At 36.9% G+C, this 25,915-nt stretch overlaps 2 protein-coding genes across 2 annotated transcripts; both read right to left on the bottom strand.

Moving 5' to 3' along the window:
* Nucleotides 1-367: 367 nt before the first annotated feature.
* LOC145107386 (phosphotyrosyl phosphatase activator (PTPA) family protein) lies at nt 368-2,333 on the bottom strand. Its single transcript, XM_079044259.1, has 2 exons — nt 1,084-2,333; nt 368-531 (listed from the first exon to the last, which is right to left on the bottom strand). Exons 1-2 carry the CDS (start codon nt 2,259-2,261, stop codon nt 525-527), a joined length of 1,185 nt encoding a protein of 394 aa, XP_078900385.1. The 5' UTR covers nt 2,262-2,333; the 3' UTR covers nt 368-524.
* Nucleotides 2,334-24,101: 21,768 nt separating this feature from the next.
* PFD5 (prefoldin 5) lies at nt 24,102-25,915 on the bottom strand. Its single transcript, XM_079044258.1, has 4 exons — nt 25,597-25,915; nt 25,409-25,512; nt 24,579-24,656; nt 24,102-24,422 (listed from the first exon to the last, which is right to left on the bottom strand). The coding sequence occupies exons 1-4, from the start codon at nt 25,799-25,801 to the stop codon at nt 24,339-24,341; spliced, it is 471 nt and encodes a 156-aa protein (XP_078900384.1). The 5' UTR covers nt 25,802-25,915; the 3' UTR covers nt 24,102-24,338.

Here is a 25,915-nt window from a genome sequence, read left to right as displayed (position 1 = left end):
ATTTATTTTAGGATTATTGTTAGATTCTGTCTTAGTTTATGGAAAAGTCTCCAACTTTTATTTTTTGAACAAAAGAGTTCCGATGATTTAATCTTACACAATAATCTATCATTTTCCGTTAAAAAAAAACAAGGACTTTTCCGTTAATTTGGGCAAAACAAAACATTAGATAATCGAGATTTTTCCGTTCAAAAAATAAAAGTTGTGATTTTTCCATAAACTATGACAAAATAATGAGATTTTTCTAACAATAACCCTTTATTTTATAATTTTACTCGGGAATGGCTGTACTTTGATGTTTTAGAATAGATAGTTTAGGAATAGAAGACAAGGAAAAAGGTGTAATATTCTACAAACTAAACACATGTTAAGTAAGTAATATTGGCATAGCAATCAAATACATGATCATGATCATGTTAAGCAAAATATAAAAGTCATCTTTTAAATAAGTGTAGTGTCTAAACCTGAAGTTCAACATGTTTGCTTCAAAACTCAAAACTCAAAACTGCTCCCTCCCTCTAAATTTACTCCCTGCCAAAACAAACATCCATCAATACTCAGGACACTTTTTAAGAAATTCTTTGTAATCTTCATACTTCTTGTAGCATTGTTTTTTATGGGTATTCTAATACATTTTCTGTTTCTAAATTCCTATTAACTAATACAACCTATGCAATTATACTAAATTTGGGATTTGATGTCATAACTCATAAGTATTTGGGATTTGATGTCATAAGTCATAAGTATTTGATATTTACTTGATTGACAAAATTCATTTTGGTGTAAAAAGGTATATAGCCAGAAATTATACTTAATTTGAGCAGATGTTTTATTTTCCTCAAGAAGGTCAAGAGTTTGAAGAGAACAATTTCTATTATGCAGAATGGCTAGTGATCATGATCCAACAACTTATATCCAAAGGATGTTTAGAAACTCAAAACCATGTTTAGAGATATTCTTACATGATGAGGATAAGCAAGAAATTAAAAATCTTAACTTTAACAAATGGATTTGAAGACTGAAACATGAACTATAAGGAGGTTTGATTGGCGGAATATTTTGGAAGGATAACATAAGACTTACCAGTTGATGAGCCAACCAAAGAGGAAATGCTGCATAATGGGAACTTTCTCCATGACCTCCACTTTATACATCTTAAGCAATCCACTGTTCACCTTCTTCCAATTCGGCACCCCGCTAATATCATCCAGCAATGGCGAGTGCTCTGCAAATGGCCCCTTTTTAACCTTCTTTACAAAAGCAATACACGATAGATACATGTATTCCTTGGAAAAATTATCGAGTATATCACCATTATGGATTGATTTGGGCTTCATATACTTGTGATCAATCAACTGCGAAGACCCAAAAATGAAAGGCAAGAAGTGGTAGTCATCAAGCCCCCACACCCCATGTGAACCAGCAGGCTCCAAAGAGTAAACCAGCTGCAAGGTTCGCATGAGTTCAATGTACTTCACGAAAACCCTAGAAACAACAGCTGGGTAATCCTCTTCCTTGATGATTCCCAATCTCGCAAGACAATACAGCCAGGCAGCAAAATTAGTCTCGTGTCCAGTTCCGTAGTCTATTCGGCTCGCATTCCCAAAACTATCGGTAAAGTAAGGGGTTATCTCCACGGTGGCGGAATTGAGATCGGCGGGGAGGAATTGGAGCGTTAAGGAATCCGCATTTTCAGTCATACGGCTGTGCCAATCCCGATACGCGAGGTTACCGTATCGAGCAGACTGTTGGAGAGGAGGAATTTCATCTGCAAATTGAAGTAGGGTTTGAAGGATGGAGATGATGGAGGTGATTGTGGGAGACATGTGACATGGATCAGAGATCTTGTGGCCGCGGATGGATTCTGAGAGGGCGACGACGAAGCCGAGGTAGTTTTTGGAAGTAGCAGAGTCACGGAAACGGCGGATATCGTCTTCGGAGTGAATAATTTTGGTCGGGGTTTGGAAGTGGTAGGGTGGAGAGACGACGGAGACCTTTTGGGCTTGAGGAACTGGTGTCAGTATAATGGTCTGTTGCGCGTTGTTGTTGGGAGGGAGGTTGATTGCGGGAGCGCGAATGGGGCGGTAGACCGGCGGAGGAGAGGTTTCGGACCATGTTGGTGGTGGTGGGAAGGAAGTAGGGCCGCCGCAGTTGACGCAGGCGCTGGTGTGGTCGTGGTGATGGTGGGGTTCTGGTGGCGGAAGCTGAGGCGGCGATTCGATGGATCCAGGAGTGCTGCCGGTTGTGCGATCGGTTTCCATGGTGATACGGGAAAGATCGGTACGAGAGAGTGGTTTTGTTTACGTTGGGGCTGAGTGAAATGGAAACATGTGTCAATGGTGAAATAGTGTAAATAACAATTCGGTTTTTGGCCTGAAAAAAACATTTGAATATGATTTTTTTTTCTGTTAGATTGTTTCTGTTTTTTGGTTTTAGTGTAGAATTTTGTGAAATGTTTTTAAATAATTTTACAAGTTGTTTTACTTATATGTGAATAATCATAAACAATCAAAATTTTCAAATCCAGTATTATTTTTACTTCTACCATTATTTCACAAATTTATAAATTTTTCACAAACATATTTTATTTTTCATGAAATGACTATTATGTTTCAGGCTCAGAACTATCATCACTGTTTGTTACTACGTTCTTTAGCATCTTCCACCTCAAAGGTTGCCCACGACCTTTGTGTTCACTCCATCTTTAACCTCCAGTACGTATAGAGTTTCGGTTCCTCCATGATCCCAGGTAAATCGGCTAGTGCAACAGCTACCATCCATTTCTTCCGGTATTTTCCCCCATGTCCTTGATCTCAATTCTTTTCCCCACGATAATCTTCTCGGAATTCAACTCCCCTTTGCACTCCATTCACCTCTTCATCCATTTAGTTCCATATGTGTCTCCTTTTTACATCACAACTCCATCCTGAAGTCCTTGGATACATGGGGGAAAGAGGGTGGTATCACGAAGTTAGTTCAAAATATGTTAGACAATCCCGAGGTTGGAGCTATGAGACAGGGTGGAGGCATCCTTCAGAAGGAGTCTACATCAAATAACACCAACATCAGACAGTGTCTCCGTAAGGTTGCAGATGGTCATTTTACCGCAGCAGTGAAAGTGTTATGCTCATCGGGTGTTGCACCATATAATAGTGATACTATTAAAGCTTTGGAGGACAAACTGATGGGTTTTAGGTAAAAACAAATAAACTAGAAAACAATTCCTAAGTTCACATGCAACCTACGTTGGATCTATGTTTTAACTATTGAACATATAACTTTGAATTGCAAAAACAAGAACCCTAGAGGAGAGAGGCTAATTTCGAAATTAACAAACTAGGGTTTAGGAGTTACATACCTTTCAATTGTTATAGCAAACAATTGATAATCCTCTTGATCTTGATCTTGATCTTCTTGGAAGCTTAGCACCACAAATGTAATGCCTCTAATGGAATCACACCCAAGAACTAGCAAGAAGGAAACTTGGAGGAGAGAGGATGGAGAGAGTATGCAATTTCGGCCTTAGGGTTTCTTCCAAAGAAATCAGTGACCTCAAATGTGAGCCAGGAGGCTCCTTAAATAGCTGAGGGATCTAGGGTTTAGGGAAAACCCTAGTTATCCTTTGCTTAGGGCCTAAGCAAGATCCAAAGGCCTTATTTGGACCCCTTGGACGAAATCTCTAGGGTTTCCCCTAAGAATTTCGTCCACCTCCTTCCAAGGGGGTTCTGGAACCTTCCACTCAACTATTAGTTAATTGTAAACTAGTCCCTGCACTTTATAATTAATTCTTTTAACCCCAAAATTAATTCTAATTAATTTCTGGCTAACTATTAATTAAACATAATGATTTCTAATTAATATATTAATTAATTAATATATTAATCTTTTAACATATTAATAAATCATTTATATATATATTAATTTATTAATCTTATAAATTAATATCTCTCCTTTCATAATTTCCTTGTCCAGTTGCTAGGTTGAGGGCAACCCAAAAGGACTGTGCTGCTATCAATTCAAGTACATACCAATTATAGTTATGGGCTTAGACACCTAATCCAACAGTCTCCCACTTGGATAAGTCTGTAACTATAATTTCTAGTATGCCTTCTAAATTTGACCAGCAAATTGTAGCTTCCAAAAGCTGCTGCTGAACTCTGACCCAGTCAGTTACGTGTCCTAAGATAAGTGATCATATAATTCTTCGTTCTGCTAGATATCCCTAGACAAAAGACATGGAATGTAATCAATCTCTTTTTCCAGAATCTATGTTTCCCGATTCCTGATTTGTGATGATGTAGGACTTCTAATTGAACACATCAATTTAGTCCTGGCTGGGCCCAACACATAAGTCAACACCAAATCATCGAGGGGCCCACAGATATCGCTTTTCCTATTAGGGCAAAAGGAACGAATAAACGTTGACTCATATGCTTGTATCTTTTACTCATCAAATTATACATGACAATACGTTTTATAACACCAAGTTACTGATGCGTTTTCGTATCACCAATGCATGACCGACTTGTAAATTTCAACTCATATATCTTCGTTTCAAGATTATAAGATATTATCGTCTTAGTATTACTCGTGATGAATTCCATGAAGTGATACTCTGAGCGAGGGTTTATCCAGTACTCAAATCTCAATTTCTGAGTACTCATGAACGTTGCAGCAATTCTATTGCCATGTCTATCCTTAGACAATCTACAATCCAGTTCATGACAGTCTTAATTCACTACTTACTTCCAAAAGTATGAGTGACTGTGGAGTTTGAATAATCTTATTATTCGGGAAGTAAAACATGCAAAAATGAAACACAATAATAAACAATTGACAAAAGGCAGAAACCAATCTTATAAATAATACTTTATTATTTAATCACCAAAAGTCAATTACATTTACTTTGTTACAAGTTTCAGAATAAAACTAATCTAACTACTAAAACTAATATCATCTTTCAGTCCTATGCTCCGAGCATGCTGAATATGCTTAGCCCTACTCAGACCCTTTGTGAGGGGATCTGATGGGTTATCTTCAGATGACACCCTCTTTACTATAAGATGGCCTTCTTCAACTCTATGTCTGATGAAATGGTACTTTCTGTCGATATGTCTGGTCTTACCATGATCTCTCGGTTCCTTTGTCAAGGCAACCGCTCCTTCATTATCGCAGAACAGTTCCATAGGCTCCTGGATGGTTGGAACAACTCCGAGATCCCCAATGAAGTTCCTCAACCAAGCTGCTTCTTTCGACGCTTCACTTGCTGCTATGTACTCTGATTCACAAGTAGAATCAGCCACCGTATTTTGCTTGGAACTCTTCCAAGTAACTGCTCCTCCATTCAGTAAAAACACCCAGCCCGACTGAGAACGGAATTTATCTCTATCCGTCTGAAAGCTGGCATCACTGTAACCATCTACTCTCAAAGTATCACTGCCACCAAGCACAAGGACCCAGTCCTTTGTCCTTCGCAAATACTTGAGTATATTCTTAACTGCTATCCAATGAGCTCTACCTGGGTTTCCCTGATAGCGATTGACCATGCTCAAAGCAAATGCCACATCAGGGCGAGTACATGTCATAGCGTACATGATCGATCCGACAGCGGAAGCATAAGGTACACGACTCATGTCATCTATTTCAACATCTGTACTCGGGCATTGAGTCTTACTCAATTTGGTATTGCTCTGGATAGGTAGCTCTCCCTTCTTGGAATTTTCCATACTAAACCTCTTTGGTACCTTATCCAAGTATGTGCTGTGACTAAGTCCAATTAGTCTCTTCTTTCTATCTCTCAATATTCTAATCCCAAGAATATAGGCAGCTTCTCCAAGGTCTTTCATGGCAAAACACTTTCCAAGCCAAGACTTAACTTCTTTCAAGGTTGGAACGTCGTTACTAATGAGTAATATGTCATCGACATACAACACTAGAAAAGTTACTATACTCCCACTAGCCTTGATATACACACAAAACTCATCTTCACTTCTAGAGAAACCAAACTCTTTGACTTTCTCATGGAAGCAAAGATTCCAACTGTGAGATGCTTGTTTCAATCCATAAATGGATTTCTCAAGCTTGCACACTCTATTGGGGAACTTTGCATCAACAAAACCCTCTGGCTGACTCATGTAAACATCTTCAGCCAACTTCCCATTAAGGAAAGCAGTTTTGACATCCATCTGCCAGATTCCATAATCATGAAAGGCAGCTATGGCGAGCAATATCCTAATAGATTTAATCTTAGCCACTGGCGAGAAGGTCTCATCGTAGTCAACCCCTGGGGTTTGAGTGAAACCTTTTGCAACCAGTCGAGCCTTGAATGTGTGCACATTTCCATCCATATCTGTCTTCTTCTTGAAGATCCATTTGCACCCAACTGTCTTACGACCTGGTGCACTATCAACCAAATTCCAAACTTGGTTGTCATACATGGACTTAATCTCGTTATCCATTGCCTCTTTCCACTTGGAAGCCTCTGGGCCTGCCATTGCTTCCTTATAAGTGACTGGTTCATCTAAGTTTACCAGTGTTCTGTCACTTATGAATGTGTCACCATCTGAAGTAATATGAAAACCATACAACCCAGGTGGCACACTCACCCTAGTGGATCTTCTAAGAGGTAATGAGTTATTGATTGGCTCAACAGGAACTGTTTCCTCTGGTTGAGTGCTAGTGTCATCTAAGGTTCCTTCATTGGCTGACTCTTGAATTTCTTCAAGGTCAATAGTGCTCCCACTGTCCTCTTTGAATATGAGCTCTCTTTCAAGAAAGACTCCTCTTCGTGCTACAAAGACCACGTTCTCACTAGGCCTGTAGAACAAATATCCAAAAGACTGCTTTGGGTAACCAATGAAAACACATTTCTCACTTCTAGCTGCTAGCTTGTCGTGAGTCTCTCGTCTTACGAAAGCTTCACAACCCCAGACTTTAATATGTGCTAACGAGGGAACTTTCCCTGTCCACATTTCGTGAGGTGTTTTGGCAACCTTCTTTGTAGGGACAAGATTAAGGATGTGGGCGGCTGTCTCTAAGGCATACCCCCAGAAGTGAATGGGAAGCGAAGCCCGACTCATCATAGAACGAACCATGTCTAACAAGGTTCGATTACGCCTCTCAGCTACACCATTTAACTGTGGTGTCCTAGGAGGAGTTAATTGTGAGACTATCCCACATTCTTTCAGATAGTCGTTAAACTCGATACTAAGATACTCCCCGCCTCTATCAGATCTAAGTATCTTTATCTTTCTGCCCAATTGATTTTCGACTTCATGCTTAAACTCTTTGAACTTTTCAAAAGTTTCTGACTTATGCTTGATCAAGTAGATATATCCATATCTGCTATAATCGTCAGTGAAAGTCACATAGAATCGATTAGCATCTCTTGTAGTCGATATGAAGGGCCCACACACATCTGTGTGTATGAGATCCAACAGACCTTCACCTCTTTCACAAGACCCTGTGAATGGTGATTTTGTCATCTTTCCCAAAAGACAAGATTCACACATATCATCTGATTTTAGGTCAAATGATTCCAACACTCCATCCTTTTGGAGTTGGGCTATGCGTTTCTTGTTAATGTGTCCAAGACGACAATGCCATAAGCATGCCTTGTCTACACTATTATACAAGTCAATATTAAGTACACTATTTCCTAAGCTATCAACACAAGTCACTGTTTCATACACACCATCACAAGGTAAAGCTTCAAACATAAAAACACCATTCTTATAAACAGAAATTGAACCATTCAAATCATTAAAAGAATATTTGAAACCTTGTCTGAACAATGCATGAAATGAAATAATGTTTCTCGTCATCTCAGACGAATAGCAACAATTTATTAAATCTAATCTAACATCATTGCTAAGCAGAAGCTAATAAACTCCGATCTTGGTCACTGGTGAAGACTTTCTGTTTCCCATGATCAAGTTTATCCTTCCTCGCTCTATCTCCTTACTTTCCTTTAGTCCCTGCAAATCAGAACAGATATGAAAACCACATCCTGTATCAAGGACCCATGAACGAGAAGATAATGAGTTATTAGCAGAAATAGTGTAAATACCTGCCGAAGATGGCTTCACTTTGCCATCCTTGATATCTTGCAGATATTGTGGGCAAGATCTCTTCCAATGCCCCTTTTGATTGCAGTAAAAGCAAACGGCCTCTTTTGGATCAGAAACATGGGGAGTGGAACCATTGGGCTTAGCCTTTGGGCCATTACTAGACGACCCAGCTTGAGCCTTGCTCTTCCAGTTTTGCTTGGGAGGACCTTTCCTCTTTTTCCCCTTTCCCTGTCCAATAGCCAACACAGGGGCACTTGTAGGCGTGGAGGGTATACTTTTACCCTTCATTCCTGCCTCAGCTGTCTGCAACAAGTTGTGCAATTGGGCCAAGGTTTGCTCAGTATTGTTCAAATGGTAAGTTAGAATAAACTGACCATAACAATCAGGTAGTGAGTTCAAGACCATGTCAACGGCCAATTCCTCATCAAAGTGAATGTTGAGCTTGACCAAACGCTCTATGTAGCGTTGCATTCTTTGCACATGTGACACAACTGATTCCCCTTCTTTCATCTTGCAAGCCATAAGTGACTTGACTACTTCAAACTTTTCTTGACGAGCTCGCTTATGGTACTTTTCCATAAGGTCCTTGTTCATCTCAAAAGGCCAGTAGTCCTCATAGTACCTCTGCAGTTCTGGGGACATGGTTGCCACCATGATGCACGCCACTTTGGTAGCATCATCGTAATGTTTCTTGTAGGCAGCAAGATCTTCAGGAGTAGCTTCAGACTCATCAAGCTCTTTGAGCTCCTTTTCAAGAACATATTCTTTGTTCTCAAAACGAAGAGCCATCTTGATGTTGCGCATCCAATCGTTATAGTTTGAGCCATCCATAACGACTTTGGAGCAGATATTGAGCAAAGAGAAGTTCTGGTTGGAGGAGGATGAAGCAGAAGTGTTTCCAGGAGTAGACATCTGAAAAGAAAGAAAGTTTTAGTTAGATTTCAAGATACCTCAATATAATAACCCAAAGATAAAATATCAAGGTTAGGATCCAACTATGAAGATTCACAACTTAGAAATGGGATGCCGAGATCCAAGTGTAAACTTCATAAAGGTAGGTGAATGACGATTCACCAATTCCACCATTAGACGAAACAAACGAAGTGAAATTCCTAATTCTTTTGAGATACATTGAAACTTTTCACTGGCATGTTTTAATCTCAGATTATGCTCTTCTATTTGTGACTGGGATGCCGAGGATCACAAACAAGATGTGAATAACCATGCAAATGTGCTTGGTAACCTCATTGTCTTTATCATTAACTATTGATGTGCTGGTAAACCACACACACTCCATCAAAATGACAATTATGAGATACCCATTACTACTCTTTATGAGTGCCCTTTAGTGTGCTGGTTAACCACACACGCTCCACTAACGACCAATAAAGCATAATGTGCAATTTCATGGATTAGCATACTTTTCACATTTTTCCTAAAGTAACTAGAGTTGGGATTTTAAAAATAATGTTCTAGTACTTTCTTTAATGTCATTATAATTTTAATGAGAAGTAGTTGTCCTATCAAATCCGTTCTGCTAACGACCCTCCACCAATCAAGGAAGCGGTGGGTGAGAGTGGACACCCATTCAACTACCATTTTATAGGCAGTTTCCTTATACCCCCCCCCCCCTTATAGATTAGCTTCGTGAATTAGGCATACTAGCGATTTGACTGACCATATTCTTATACATATATAATATTAAACTTTTAATCATAATACATATATATAGGGTGTGTTTTAAAACATTTTAAAACTTCAAGGGTTTATATAAATTTCGAAATTCAAACTATTAAATTTAAATTTAAATAAACCAATTAACTAGATTTAATATTTATCTTTTAATTAACTATTAATCAAATTATTAAATCTTGTAAGGATTATCTAATTAAATTAATCAATTAATTTAATCCTAATCTTTATCCCTCTAAATTTCGAAAAATAGGGTAAAGATAATTATCCAATTAATCTAATTAAGTAACAATTATCCAAAACAAGAAACCCTAAAACTTCTAGCAATTTCGAAATTTACAAGGGAGAAGGCGAGGGTTTTCAAAACCCTAACCCTAATTTCGATTAGGGTTCTTTGGAGGCTAGGGTTTTCGAAAAAACCCTTTTATCCAAAACCCTAGAAATCGAAAATTTGGCCTTTAGGGTTTAACAGCTATAAACCCTAATTTGCAATTCAACAATTATAGCAATTCAATTTAAAACAAACAATGGCTCTGATACCACTGATGGGTTTTAGGTAAAACAAATAAACTAGAAAACAATTCCTAAGTTCACATGCAACCTACGTTGGATCTATGTTTTAACTATTGAACATATAACTTTGAATTGCAAAAACAAGAACCCTAGAGGAGAGAGGCTAATTTCGAAATTAACAAACTAGGGTTTAGGAGTTACATACCTTTCAATTTTTATAGCAAACAATTGATAATCCTCTTGATCTTGATCTTGATCTTCTTGGAAGCTTAGCACCACAAATGTAATGCCTCTAATGGAATCACACCCAAGAACTAGCAAGAAGGAAACTTGGAGGAGAGAGGATGGAGAGAGTATGCAATTTCGGCCTTAGGGTTTCTTCCAAAGAAATCAGTGACCTCAAATGTGAGCCAGGAGGCTCCTTAAATAGCTGAGGGATCTAGGGTTTAGGGAAAACCCTAGTTATCCTTTGCTTATGGCCTAAGCAAGATCCAAAGGCCTTATTTGGACCCCTTGGACGAAATCTCTAGGGTTTCCCTTAAGAATTTCGTCCACCTCCTTCCAAGGGGGTTCTGGAACCTTCCACTCAACTATTAGTTAATTGCAAACTAGTCCCTGCACTTTATAATTAATTCTTTTAACCCCAAAATTAATTCTGATTAATTTCTGGCTAACTATTAATTAAACATAATGATTTCTAATTAATATATTAATCTTTTAACATATTAATAAATCATTTATATATATTAATTTATTAATCTTATAAATTAATATCTCTCCTTTCATAATTTCCTTGTCCAGTTGGTAGGTTGAGGGCAACCCAAAAGGACTGTGCTGCTATCAATTTCAGTACATACCAATTATAGTTATGGGCTTAGACACCTAATCCAACACAAACACCCTTTCAGTCCACCCCCATCCATGTCGAGCCCCATAATTTCTAAACCTCCCCTTGTAGCAGACTTTGACTGTGTATTTGGTTGCATCAAATCCTTCCCTAAAGGAACTTCTTGCGGGAGAGATGGCTTGAGGGCTCAACACTTACTAGATGCCCTTTGTGGAGAAGGGTCTTCTATTGCTACAGATCTCATACATGCTATCACTTCAGTGGTTAATTTATGGTTAGTGGGAAGATGTCCAACCATTTTGGCAGAGTTTGTTGCGTCCGCTCCTCTCACGCCTCTACTTAAACCTGACAACGGGATCCGTCCGATTGCAGTAGGCACTAAATGGAGACGTCTGGTTTCCAAGGTTGCCATGAAAGGTGTGGGTAAAGAAATTGCCAAGTACCTTAATGATTTTCAGTTCGGGGTTGGTGTATCCGGCGGTGCTGAGGCTGTGTTACACAGTGCCAATAGGGTGTTGAGTGAACACCATGCTGATGGGTCTCTTGCAATGCTGACTGTGGATTTCTTGAATGCCTTTAACCTGGTGGATCGATCAACATTGCTCCACGAGGTTAAGAAGATGTGCCCTTCCATTTCTTTGTGGGTGAATTTCTTGTACGGGCAAGCATCGAGACTTTATATCGGAGACCAACATATTGTTGGATTAGTGTCTAAGTCCATAACTATAATTGGTATGTACTTGACCCGACTCGGCATGGTCCATTTGGGTTGCATGGCATCGGAACATTTGGATAGACCGTTTATGAGGAAAAGACATTTTGTGACATATTAATATATTATAAGTTCTAATATATTAATATGAAATCATGTTATTTAATTAGTATTGATCAAGAATTAATTTGGACTTAATTTAGTGATAAAAAAGAGACTAATTAAATATATGGGGATTGATTGTGTAAATCATTCATTCTTATATATGTGGGCTTATGATTCAAGATTCCTTTATGTTGGGTTTAACCCATGTGGTGATCCATGGATACTCCATGGAGGTTAAAACCCATGGAGCATAAGGAATGGGTAAAGTCATGAGTTACATGGTGTAACCCTAATAGCCACACTATATAAGAACCCCTTTAGTTCAAGAAATTGGCACTAGTGATACATATTTTGAGGGCTAGCCGATTTGAACATGTATGTCTTTTTCTCATGGTTATTCCAAGAGTTCATGATGTTGTGTGAACCATTTGAGGTGTCACACTTGGGGCACTAGGCTCTCAAGCTTCATGGAGTCAAGCAACAACAACAAGGTATGTATTCTATCTATTTTAGTATCCTAGTATCAATGTTTTGGTATGCTAGTTAGGATAATACCTTGGATAATCATATTTGCATGTATAATAGAGAAAACATAGATCCAAGGTATTTAGGGTTGCATGTACACTTAGGAGTGTTAGAATGCTCAAAACCCATCAGTGGTATCAGAGCCTAGGCTTGTTTTCAATTATACTTGATGCAAATTGCTGAAAAATGCTTAAAAAGTCGAATTTCGGGCATTCTGGGCACTGGACTCGCCGAGTCCACTGATGAACTCGCCGAGTCCATGAAGAAAATCATCCTACTCGGCGAGTAGGTTGATACACTCGACGAGTAGGAGCCCCTGACAGCATATCTTCGAGTTTTTTGGCTAGAAATGGACTAGGAACATTACCATAAGCTGTTTTTGAACCTATAATCCTGTTTTTGATGTGGTAATGTTCATACTAATCCAATTTCAAAGATAATTGTCAATAGATTCATGTTTTGTATTAGTTTAGTGATTAGGCTAATTACATGAAAAAGTTTGATTAAATTATCTTGTTCTTATGAGTTGCTTAGATTAATAGAAAAGTTAATTGATTATGTGTTTTCAATCCATTTTAATCTAAGAGTTGATTCTAAAATGTGTTTTTGTAACTTGTCCTCAAGTTATATGAAAAGTCACATTTAAGTTTCATAAAACTCATAAAAGTTGGTAATGGTTACAAAAATGAAGAGTCTTGTCCTCAAGTTATGGAGGTTCAAGAGTCACTTCATTAAGTAATAAAATGTGTAACCTTAATTAATTCCATAAATTACAAAATAAAGAAAAGTTACATTCTTTTATTAGTTTAAAGTCTTCCATAACTTGTCCTCAAGTTATGGAACTTGAAGAGTTTTTTTTAATTAAAACTACTTTAAACACATAAGTTATGGAATTAATTAGTTTTGAATAGTTTCAAAACTTGCCCTCAAGTTTTGGAATTTGAAAAGTTTTCTCTTTGAATACTTTAATTCCAAGTTAGCCCTTAGAATTTTAAAAGTTAAAATTCAAACCCTTATACTATTATTATAATTTTAATTATATAGATATGTATAAGATAAAGTCAATCTTACCGTTAGTAGGCCTCATTCACGAAGCCGGTCTATAAGGGGGGTATAAGGTTACTGCCTATAAAATGGCAGTTTAATGGGTGTCCACTCTCACCCACCGCTTCCTTGACTGGTGGAGGGTCGTTAGCCGAACGGGTAGGAAATGACTATAATTCTCCCTTCATTAAAAGTATTAATGATAAATACTAAGTAACTAAACACTTGTACATTCCCAATCTTAGTTACTTAGGAAAATGTGAAAAGGTGCTAACCCATGAAATTACACTTTGTACCTTACCAAGTCATTAGTGGAGCGTGTGTGGTTAACCGGCACACTAATAAGGACTAGTAAGAGTTGCAAAGGGTAACTTGACTCTATTATAGATCGGTGGAGCGTGTGTGGTTAACCGGCACATCGATTAGGTGATAAAGTTAAGGGTACCAAGTCAATTTGCATGGTTATTCACACCTTGTTTGTGATCCTCGGCATCCCAGTCACAAACTTGAGAGGGCACAATCGAGATTCAAACATGCCATTGAAAGTTCAATGTATCTCAAAAGATCTAGGAGTTTCAAATCCAATTAAAACTTAATTATATTTCGTTTTTCATGGTGGAAATTGGTAAATCGTCATTTACCTACCTTCAACTATTTTATAACTTGGATTACGGCATCCCTCTTCCAGTTATAAATAGGTTGTTGGGTCCTAGCCTTAATATTTCATATTGGGTGTTATATTAAGGACTTTAAATCAACTCTCTTGAATATCTCCCAAAAGATGATCTTCCCAAATCTCTTGAAACAAGCTTTCCTAAATGAAGATGATGTCCCATGGAAATCATACTTCTTTCACCTCCTCCAATTATTCTCCCTAACCCACAAGTTCCTGAAAAGTTTAAGGTCACTCAAGCAAAGGTCTATATGTGATCACATCTTGGAGATGTAGTCAGATATTGACAAGCCGGGAGAGTTGGGTGTCAAAGTCTTGAGAAAGTTGGTGACTCAACTATTTTCAAAGTCACATAGTGAGTTCCTTTGGGACTCCTATGAAACAGACTATGACAAGACCCTTAATGATCTTATCTATTTGCTAAGATCAACTTCCTAAAACTTTATGGACATTGACAATGATGACATTGGATATCCAGTAAAGCTCTCTCTTCCCAATGGAAAGGGATCAGCCATAGTCAACTCGGTTGACCAAATGGTAAAGAGAACGGCTAAGTCTGAGATAGTCCCATTATCAAGGGTCTATTGCCAAAGAAAGGGGCATTGGTTGCGAAGCTGCCAAATTTACCTAAGGATATTAATGTCAATAAGTTTGACTCTACTTCGGGTAAAGTCCACTATCTAACTCTGCTAAGTTTCTATTCTGAGATTCTTGATACATGATGTGACTGGGTCACATGTTGATGTTTTAAGAATCAAAGAAAAAGTGAAGAAACTTAAAGAAAGAATATGCTGAATCTGATGGCATAGATGGATTTCTATCGCATAGTTTGAAGATCGGATTCTTGAGCTACTTCTTAAGAGTTATGATATATTGCTTAGGAATAAATAACAACAAAGTTTTCATGTGCTTTTGCATTGTAAGGATAGTTTTTCCGCAAAGTTTTAAAATAAAAGAAATTTTTTTTTTGATTTTATTTATTTTAAAATATCCTTACAATGGCATTTGTGAAAACTTTTGTTGCTTATAAGATTCCATTAAGAGCAAGAGTGGAAATATGAATTTGATTCTTTCATTTGTGGTAGTGTCTAAATTTACCAAATAAGGAAAGATTCTCATCACCTAAGTTTCAGTTGGATAGAAACTTGGAATCATGCAAGTTGTATAGCATGATGAATAAGAACTTTCAAGCATTGGAAAAATTAAGACTAACTACTTGTTCACATGGATGTGTGAGTCAAGTAAAGGATCGAGTACACATTCTTGTGCACTGATCAACCCCACCACAAATAATCGTTAAGACTATTCGTCATTATTTACTAAAATTCAGTAAATATGGTTATACTTACAAGCTTAAGTGTAATTCTGAGACATTGGAAAAGGTTTCAATGTATGGCAGAGCGAATAAGAAGAATCAACTTAGGCAGAAAGATAAAAGTTTCTCAAATCTGAAAAGATGGGAGAGTACTTTAGTATCATGTTATATAATCATCTTAATGATTAAGAGACCTTATCACAATTCATCCTCTAAGTGCATTCTGGTAGCTAAGAAGAGGAGCTATGAATTGTTGAAGTGGTTAAATCAAGAAGATGATTTATACTTCGTTCCAAAAACAATTCTTAGAGTTATACTCTAAGATTGTAACTTGAGTGACATGTCTTAAAGAAGGTTTAAAACACTTGTCAAATGTAAGAATAAAAGTTTTCTACTCTTGTACATTTGAAATTGGTAAGTTGTGATGTTTTGGATAAAACAAAGACCAACTAAGGCCAATTGTGTGAAGTGTTTGTCTTGATTAGAATCCACACTATCTCTTGAATATCTGACAAGAAAGTCTTATATGTCAAGAGGACAGTGGGAGTCTTAAAGGTCTTGAAAGTCTCAAGAACTAATCAAGAATAAAACCTGAAGTTCTTCACTAGCACACGACTTGAGGTTTATAACCTATCGTGTCGACATGTCTGTGCCTATTCAAGTTGGCTTTGCATAGGAGTTCTGAGAGTTCTCAATTGGTTGCACAGCTACTTGGAAGCAATGGCAGGCCCTTGAGCTGCCAAATGGCAAGAATTTAAGATTGCACAAGTTTAATCCATATAAGTGTGGATTTGTCAGTAACCTTGTCTTGTGATTATGGTTTTGACAAAATTCATATGGATAGGAACTCATACACCATAAAATCTAAGTGTCATAAGGTTTCTCTCCGATTCATGAAAATGATGGTGATGAAACACTTTCACTAAGTAGATTTTAGCTAGATAGCAATTGTGATATTTGCATTCTCAAAGTCGTTAGTGGAGCGTGTGTGGTTAACCAGCACACTAACATGGACTTGTGAGAAGTGGTAAAGGTCTAAACAATCGAGACTATGATTACGGCATCCCTTTTCATAGTTCTTAAAATTGTTTAGACACACCTGTGAGCTATCTAAGATAAGGTGTATGATATTGATAAAGTTTTATCAAAGCAATCTAGTATCAGAAATCTGAACTTTGGTAAGAAAGTCAATAAAGTATTGATTTCTAGAAGTCCAGCTGATTTCTAATTACATGTCAAAGCTAGTGGGAGCATGAGTGTTATGCTAATAATCATCATGTTAGTGGGAGCATGATAATTATGATAAAGATTGCAAGTTAGCAATGTTAATTATAGAAAACAAAAGTTTCAATTCGTGAGGCTGCAGGGGTTGAAAAAGTTGTTTTGCTATAATTAAGGGAGAGGAAATTATACTTCATTTCAATTCTAAAAGCTTAGATTGAGGTTTTAAGTCGTATTTAGTCAAGGATATATATATGAATTTCATGTTGGAATGACTCAACATAAGGAAATTCTATATATGGGTCCATTATTTGCGTTCTAAAATTCGATTATGATTACGGCATCCCTTTTCATAATCTGAATTATGAGAACTTGGCAAATAGAAATGGAAATGTTATAGCAAAAGACTGGTTTAGTCTTTATGTGAGACATCATGACTCGTGTCCCATATGCTTCGGATATAGGATCGATTTCATGTGCTATATTCATCCTTTCTAAAATTTTCCAAATGCCTGGGGCATTAAGAAGGGAAAAGGTCTAGAACTGGATATGACTAAAAGGATTAAGCAATTGTCGAGGACAATCTAAGGTTTACCAAAGATTGGTTGCTCAAGGACAGTTGGAAGTATAGTGTTAATTCTGGAAGGACCATATTGACATAATCTGTAAGGAGGCAACTCTTGTTCAGAAGTGATAGTCAAAATGGAATATGGAAATGTTTCAAAGTTGGAAATTATTCAATCTGTGTAAGATTAGGAAACTTAATGCAAGAAGGATGTTTCCAAGGAGCTGATCTCCTTGGAATGCTCTGTAATGGTTGTTGTCAAGTCTTTCTGACTCTGTGCATAATCATTACAGGAGGATCAATGCATATAAGTTTAGAATCTAACAGATTTCAGTAAATGGCATGAATTTGGAATTCTTGCATTTGCAGTAAGGATTTGGGACTGTGAAAGAGGATCATTGGAGTTATGTTCAATTGATCTAATTCACAAAGTGAAGATCATAGACAAACATAGTATGCATACTTGGTGTATGGCATGACTAGTGTTTAGAAAACATAGTGTACATGCTTGGAGCATGGGACAACTATTGTTTTAAATTCAAGAATAAAGTTGATAGCTGAAACAGTATACAATGAATAATGTGTAATCATATGGTGATAAATAAAAGGTGTTTTATTTATGTTCATAGGTTTTGATACCATATTAGATTCTATTTGCATGTTTTGACTTCCAGAATAACTAGGTCGTTCTTCCTGATTGACTAAGTTATTCAAACTATCCACAGTCGGTCATATGTTGGAAGTAGATATGAATCAAGACTGTCATGGGTTGGCTTGTAGAGGTCTAAGATGTTGGACAAGGGGCTACAACACTCATGAGTGCTCATAAGTTCTGAGTATTGGATTCAACCCGCGCTCATTGGAATCACTTCATGGATTTTATCACGAGTGATCATGAGACGATAATATCTTATATTCTTCAAACCTAGAGATATGAGTTGTTACTATGAGTTGGTTGTACATTGATTGTACGAAAACGCATTCGGTAACTCGGTGTTATAAAACGTGCCTTTGTGTATGATTTAACAAGTAGTAGAACAAGCCATATGAGTCGAAGTTTATCCATTCCTTTTACCTTCGGGATAAAAGCGATAGCTGTGGGCCCCTCGATGATTTGGTGATGACAAATGTAAGTGCTCGGCCGGGCCTGGACTGATTTGATTTGTTTAATTAGTCAATCGTCATAAATCGGAAATCGGGAAACAACAAATGGACAGAGAGAATGATTATAATCCATGTCTCAGTCCATATGATATCTAGAATGGAGGAATATATGATCCCTTATCTAATGGACAAGTCATTGACAAAGGTCAGAGTTCATCTACAAGGTCAGAGTTCGACAGCGGCTTTTGAGAGCTACGATTGCCAGTTGGTTCCTGAAGTCATACGCAATAATAGTTTTAGACTTATCCAAGTGGGAGACTGTTGGATTAGTGTCTAAGTCCATAACTATAATTGGTATGTACTTGACCCGACTCGGCATGGTCCATTTGGGTTGCATGGCATCGGAACATTTGGATAGACCGTTTATGAGGAAAAGACATTTTGTGACATATTAATATATTATAAGTTCTAATATATTAATATGAAATCATGTTATTTAATTAGTATTGATTAAGAATTAATTTGGACTTAATTTAGTGATCAAAAAGAGACTAATTAAATATATGAGGATTGATTGTGTAAATCATTCATTCTTATATATGTGGGCTTATGATCCAAGATTCCTTTATGTTGGGTTTAACCCATGTGGTGATCCATGGATACTCCATGGAGGTTAAAACCCATGGAGCATAAGGAATGGGTAAAGTCATGAGTTATATGGTGTAACCCTAATAGCCACACTATATAAGAACCCCTTTAGTTCAAGAAATTGGCACTAGTGATACATATTTTGAGGGCTAGCCGATTTGAACATGTATGTCTTCTTCTCATGGTTATTCCAAGAGTTCATGATGTTGTGTGAACCATTTGAGGTGTCACACTTGGGGCACTAGGCTCTCAAGCTTCATGGAGTCAAACAACAACAACAAGGTATGTATTCTATCTATTTTAGTATCCTAGTATCAATGTTTTGGTATGCTAGTTAGGATAATACCTTGGATAATCATATTTGCATGTATAATAGAGAAAACATAGATCCAAGGTATTTAGGGTTGCATGTACACTTAGGAGTGTTAGAATGCTCAAAACCCATCACATATATGGTCTGCCACTGGGGTGCAGCAAGGTGACCCCTTGGGCCCTCTTCTTTTTGCCCTCGTTTTGCACCCGCTTGTGCACAAGATTAGAGACAATTGTAAGCTCCTTCTCCATGCTTGGTATCTAGATGATGGGACTGTCATTGGGGATTTAGAGGAGGTGGCTAGAGTGTTGAACATTATTCGGTTGCATGGTCCAGGCTTGGGTCTTGAGTTGAACATCAAGAAAACAGAGATTTTTTGGCCCTCCTGTGATGGTAGGAAGCTTCGTGCCGATTTATTCCCAACGGATATAGGGAGACCTTCTTTGCGGGTGAAGCTCCTTGGGGGGCTGTTAGCAGAGACGCAGGGTTTATTAGCGAGCTGACCATGAAGAGAGCGGTCAATGCTATTGATTTGATGGGCCTTCTTCCACAACTATGTGACCCACAGAGTGAGCTCCTTTTGCTCCGATCATGTATGGGCATTGCAAAAGTTTTCTTTGGTTTAAGGACATGTCAGCCGTTACACATAGCAGAGGCAGCTTTGTTCTTTGACAAATGATTGCGCAGGTCTATCGAGGATATGGTGGTATGTGGAGGCCCCTTCTTTGGAGACATTCAGTGGCACCTGGCTTCCTTACCTATTCGTTTCGGTGGTTTGGGTTTGTACTCGGCATACGAGGTTTCCTCCTACGCATTTGTAGCCTCGAGGGTCCAATCTTGGGCATTACAAGACCACATCTTACGTGACGGTGGCGTATTTGGTATGGACTCGGATTACCTATGTGCTATGACTCGTCTTCGCGATACGATTCCGGGATTTGACTGTAGCGGTTTCACTAATAAGGACACCGCCCCCCCCCCCCCTAAATCCCAAAAAGCTTTGGCGTGTTCCCTTTTTAGCAAAATCGTCCAAGATATGGAAGTCGACTTCGACATGTCTGTCAGAAAGAAAGCAGTCTTTGAGTGTCTGCGGGCACCTCATGCTCAGGATTTTCTGCTAACTATCCCTATTGATGGTCTTGGCCAGCATATGTCTCATGTGGAGTACCGAACTATCCTTCGTTACCGCCTCATGATTCCCCTTTTCCCAATTGATGAGATATGCCCAGTTTGCCGCAAGGCATGTTTGGATACATTTGGGGAACACGCAGTTCATTGTAGAGAGCTCCCTGGTTTCAAGTACAGACATGATGTGGTTCGGGATGTTCTCTTTGATGCTTGTCGGCGTGCTGGTATTTCTGTGAAGAAAGAAACGCCGGTGAACTTTTTGACAGACCCGCAGGATGGAAGGTCCACACTTAGACCGACTGACATTTTGGTCTTTGGATGGATAGGAGGGAAGCATGCGTGTGTGGATCTTACTGGGGTCTCTCCTTTCGTTGGTTTGGGGAGCGGGGGTTTCACAGCAGGGCATGCCGCTGCGTGCAAAGTGGTAAAGCACGAGAATGCATGTATAGAAAATCAACATGTGTTTGTACCTTTTGCATTCGATACATTTGGTTTTCTCGCACCAGAGGCGGTGGAGCTCCTCAATAGAGTCCAACGGGTCATGCATTCTAATGTCATATCTCCTAGATCCACAAATGTTGTTTTCAAAAGAATTGGTTTTGCCATCCAGAAAGGGCTAGCGGCGCGGCTTGTTGCCCGTTTGCCTTCAATCGATATGTATTGAACTATTAAAAAAAAACCAACCAAGTAAACATCAGCAGTGTCAATCACTAGCCAACGACTTTGAATTTTTCCTTGATCTTATCAATGTTGTTGAATGCTTTGAATGTTGAATTAAAGAGGAATAATCATATCGTTTTTTCTCCTGGTATGTATAATTACACATTTATCCTTTGCACGTACGGTAATTTGATTTTAGTTCCAATTTCAAGGTTTATTATTGCATAGGGTTTATCCATGAGTTGGATATTGAAACCCAAAATCACCCGTTGGAGTTGAAATTGTGAAACCAAGAAAGACAAAACTTTGGTTCACGGGACTTATTGGATCCATGGAAGGTCAAATCTTTGTCAATACATCTAATTTTTTTTAGCAAATTTGGTTTCTTTGTTATAGTGATTACCGAATTTGAATGAAGTATAAGTCTCACAAAAGTTATTGGACTAATTTGTTATATTCTACAGGGATCTATAATTTGTACGGTCAATAATTTTTGTAATTTGACTTTGTAGCCATATTGCTTCTTATCCTATATCACTAAATCGATTTTTAGCTTTCATCTTTATAGCAATTTGATTTCTTTATAGTTTGCATTTAATGAGCAGAAAATGCGAGTGAAAAAAAAAAAAAAAAAAAAAGGTTAAGTATTTATGATGGTTTCTTGAAGGGGATGAAGGTAAGCGGAACACATGAACATAGGTATTGGACAAACCAGTAGGGGTGTTCGTTTGGATGGATCGGTTCGATCCGATCCAATTAAGTAAATTCAAATTGATTTCGGTTTTCAAAATATGGATCCAAATAGTCCAAACTAAATTCAAATCCGATCCGATCCGATCCAATTACAATTCGGTTGGATCGGTTTTTATAATTCGGTTTTCAAAAACCATAACATTTTAAAAGGACATAGAATTTTAATATGATCTAATTTTACAGAAGAAGCAAAAACAAATTATTTACTTGTGATTTAAAATTTATAAACAACCATTAAGAAGGCATATTATAGTTTATTACTTAATATATAATTTTTTTTTAGAGAAAGTACATATTAATGTCTTTTATTAGGTAAAATTTTTTGAACTTATTTAAAAAAAATTATAAAATTAATAAATAATTATAGATATATTGAAAATAAATACAAAACAAATTGTTATTCTGTTTTTTTGGACTATTCGGTTTTTATTTTATAAACCAAAACCAATCCGAAATCCAAAATAATAATTCGGTTTTGTTGAAAACCAATCCAAAAATCCGAATATCCGAACCAAATAGTCCAATCCAAATTGTCCAATTGGACAATTCGGTTTTATCCAAATAGTGAACAGCCCTACAAACCACCCCATGAAACCAACTCCTACTAAGCTCAATTGGATAATCTCTTCACCAAATTATTTCCTTTACTCAAGTGCACACTTTATCAGCACAATCAATCACTTGAATTCCAAGTAATATACAATAAGAAAAAGGGTAGCATATGATTTTATAAAATAAGAAAAAAAAAACAAACAAAAAAAACCGCAATTTCATTAGACAGAACAAAATGACAAATAGACTATATAATATTCTATTTCACAAATCGGTGTTCAACAACTTCATTGCTAAAAAACACAATTGTCATCTAATTGTCTTTTGAAAAAATTGTTAATAAAACCCTACAATCAAAATATCCCAACTATAAACCTGATTTCAAGTTTTAACAATAAATAATCACTAATTGTTAACCCTAATTCCCTAACTAAACAAACATACTTGCTAATTTCTAATTTTTCAAGTTTCAACATAATGTCAAATAATAAAAATTTAAAATAACCTAACAATAAATAATAGGAATAAGATTGAGTTAACTTACTTGCTTCATTGTGCAATGTAACTATGTGAGCGTGAAACTTGTTGATCGGAGACGGTCATCAAACGCCGTCGGCAAGCGGCAACAGTGAATGACGGATTAGCAACAGCAACTCAGAGAAGGCAGCAGGGGATGATCGATCGGCCTTTTGTTTTCATGTTTTTTTTTATCAAATGAGTACAAGATTTGGACATTAGGCTATTTTTTATTTCATTAAAAGACGGGGTACATTTTGGGCTATTTTAAAAAAGTTGACTATTAAATTTGGACTTCAAATATTTTGGATTTATAATCTAAGGTAACCCATATTTTTACCGAGGTAGCACCGCAATATAAAAAAATATACGAAAAATAAGAAGCTCCTAGATGAAATTTGAGGGGTCATACGGGCTACCCTGTGCACCCATATGAATCCGTCCCTGGTTTAATAATTCCTTAATATTGCAAGAGAAAGCTAACAAACAATTTATGATGAGTAATCCCTTCATAGTCGAGGCGCGATTAAGCATCGAAAAGTTACAAGATGCTTGTAATCACCTTCCAATGAGACAATCCACATAATCACAATTCACAATCTAACATGTGTTTTATGATATAATCTTATTCAAAAACTATTCATGTAACATTTCGTTTAGTTACTTTGCATTTATCATTACAAATAATTATATTAGAAACAATGTAATACATAAAAGTTAAATCGGTAAATAAATAAAATAACTTTTATATATTCAATCTAAAGCAATGAATTTTGTAATCAAGTGGTATATGACAAAAACAAGTTCACTGCAAATAGATTACAAAATTATAATCCAAATCGTCATCATCGTCTCAAACGTTATAACAAACACTTGTATGTTGAAAACAAGTTCACGACAGATGGATTTCAACATTTTGATCTTTCCATATTTTTAATGTAAACTTGAAGCCAATAACATTCATTTTGCTCGGCAAAAACTACATTAAGTATAATATAACATCATTGGATATACGTGAGGTACTACATTTTTCACAACATTGAAAAAAAATATGGACTACCGACTTAAAATATAATTTATCAACCATCATAACTGAATAAACCATATCAAGAAAATAAGTGTAATATATCTATTGAATAATTTGGATTATAAAAGTTAAAGTCGGATAGATCTGGCATGATTTGATTTCTCCATAACAAGAATAATTGTGCATACATTTTGAGCAAAGCTAAGTTGTATGTAAGAGGGAAAATCATTTTGGTTCCCTAAACAGATGTTGATATAATGACTTGTACTTGATGCATGAAAAGTTATTACATTACTTTAAAATCCAATAAAAACCCATAACAAAAATACAGTATCCGATAAATAAAACCATGAAATTTATGATGCAGCAGAGAGTTGTTTCAGTTTGGCTTGCAACACCATTCCTGCCTCATCCGCTATGCTTTTCTTCTTGCTTGCAACCTTCATAAATAAATAATAATAATCACAAAACAACAACTTATTTTACTCTTATTACCAATATAGGCAATTACAAGTTTTAGGTTTACATATTGTTGTTGCCTATTTACTATTAGTGAAGAAATGCAAAAACACGAGATTTATTGAAAGAAAACATACCTCTAAAAGTTGGTCATAATTTGATTTCAGCAGGTTGATTTTACGTTCACAATAATCCTTCCCTTCTTCCATTGTTTTCTATTCACACACATACACATACAATGATACAAATAAAGATAATGAGAGAAAATGTTATATTGAGAAATGATAACACAAAAAGATGTTTTATGCAGTCTGTCTCTATTAACATAAAGAGAAGAGAGATTCAAATGAGGGGTTATTTTCCATCAAAGGTGAGCATGTTGGAAAGACAAAAAAAAAAAAAAAAAAAAAAAATGTTCCAAAGATAAGATTTTTTGTATTACCGATATTACCCTGATAAAATTACCAAAATTACACAAAATACCATTATTGATGGTTGTGTAAAATCCTAGTTTGAACGATGAACAAACTTTTCATTTACAAAAACCATCCAACTTTACATTTCGAAAAGGCCAAAAATGTAAGCATTATATTATCTTCTTCCTCGGCTTTCTTCTTCAAGTTCAAATATTCAAAATCAATCTAGATGCTGCTTCTATAGATTATATATACTTTCACAAATATTGCAAGTTGTAGTTTTGATTACAAAAAGTCATGTAAAGTTTTAGGTTTTCTATTTTTCTTGCTCACTCGTTCTCGGATTGGAGATGTGAGTCTTTGTAGCCTGGATTCGATCCCAAAACTAGAAGCATGAAGCATAGACATATAAAATTGGAATCCCTCTCTTCTCAATCAGAGTAAAAATGTTTCCAAATAGAACATCAAAATCTACATTAAACCCTAGAGCAATTGCTACTAATAGGAATATTATTGGCGTTCTATTTGCAAAACCAAACCACGATACGAACCTCAATGAAATATCCAGTACCAACGTCAACGAGAACTTTTTCAGCGTCATCGAGGGTGCCAGGAACATAGAGGGAAGCTGTTAAAGGAACCAACATTTTCTTTCCTGTAACATGGAGAACGAATTAAGAGCACTGAACTAACAAAACTTCACAAAGAGAAACAGGTGCGTATAGGGTGATATGAAGACCTTGAGGTCGGATGGAGAGATCTTGAAGAGCTATGGAAGCGAGATCGAGACGAGTAGTGGCGGTACGGATGTTAGTGAGGCTGTCTTGAAGAAGATTGACTTCTAGATCGGTCTGTTCTTTGATTGCTTTCAGCTGTTCGACGCTCATCTTCTCCAACTCCGGTATCCTCCCTGCGACTGCTCCTCCTCCTCCTCTCGACGCCATTTTTTATGTTTTCTCCAAAACCCTCTCTCTAATCACGCCTAATATTTTCTACAAAAACCCTTGCAACAGACACAATTTTTGTGACACAACTACTTTGATCGATGAAAAAATTGT

This window comes from Lactuca virosa, chromosome 4, assembly GCF_052849685.1.
Source record: "Lactuca virosa cultivar CGN04683 chromosome 4, Lactuca_virosa_CGN04683_v6, whole genome shotgun sequence".
Taxonomy (NCBI): Eukaryota; Viridiplantae; Streptophyta; class Magnoliopsida; order Asterales; family Asteraceae; genus Lactuca; species Lactuca virosa.
The sequence above is the reverse complement of the archived record's forward strand: the minus strand, read 5'-3'. Positions and strand labels throughout refer to the sequence as shown.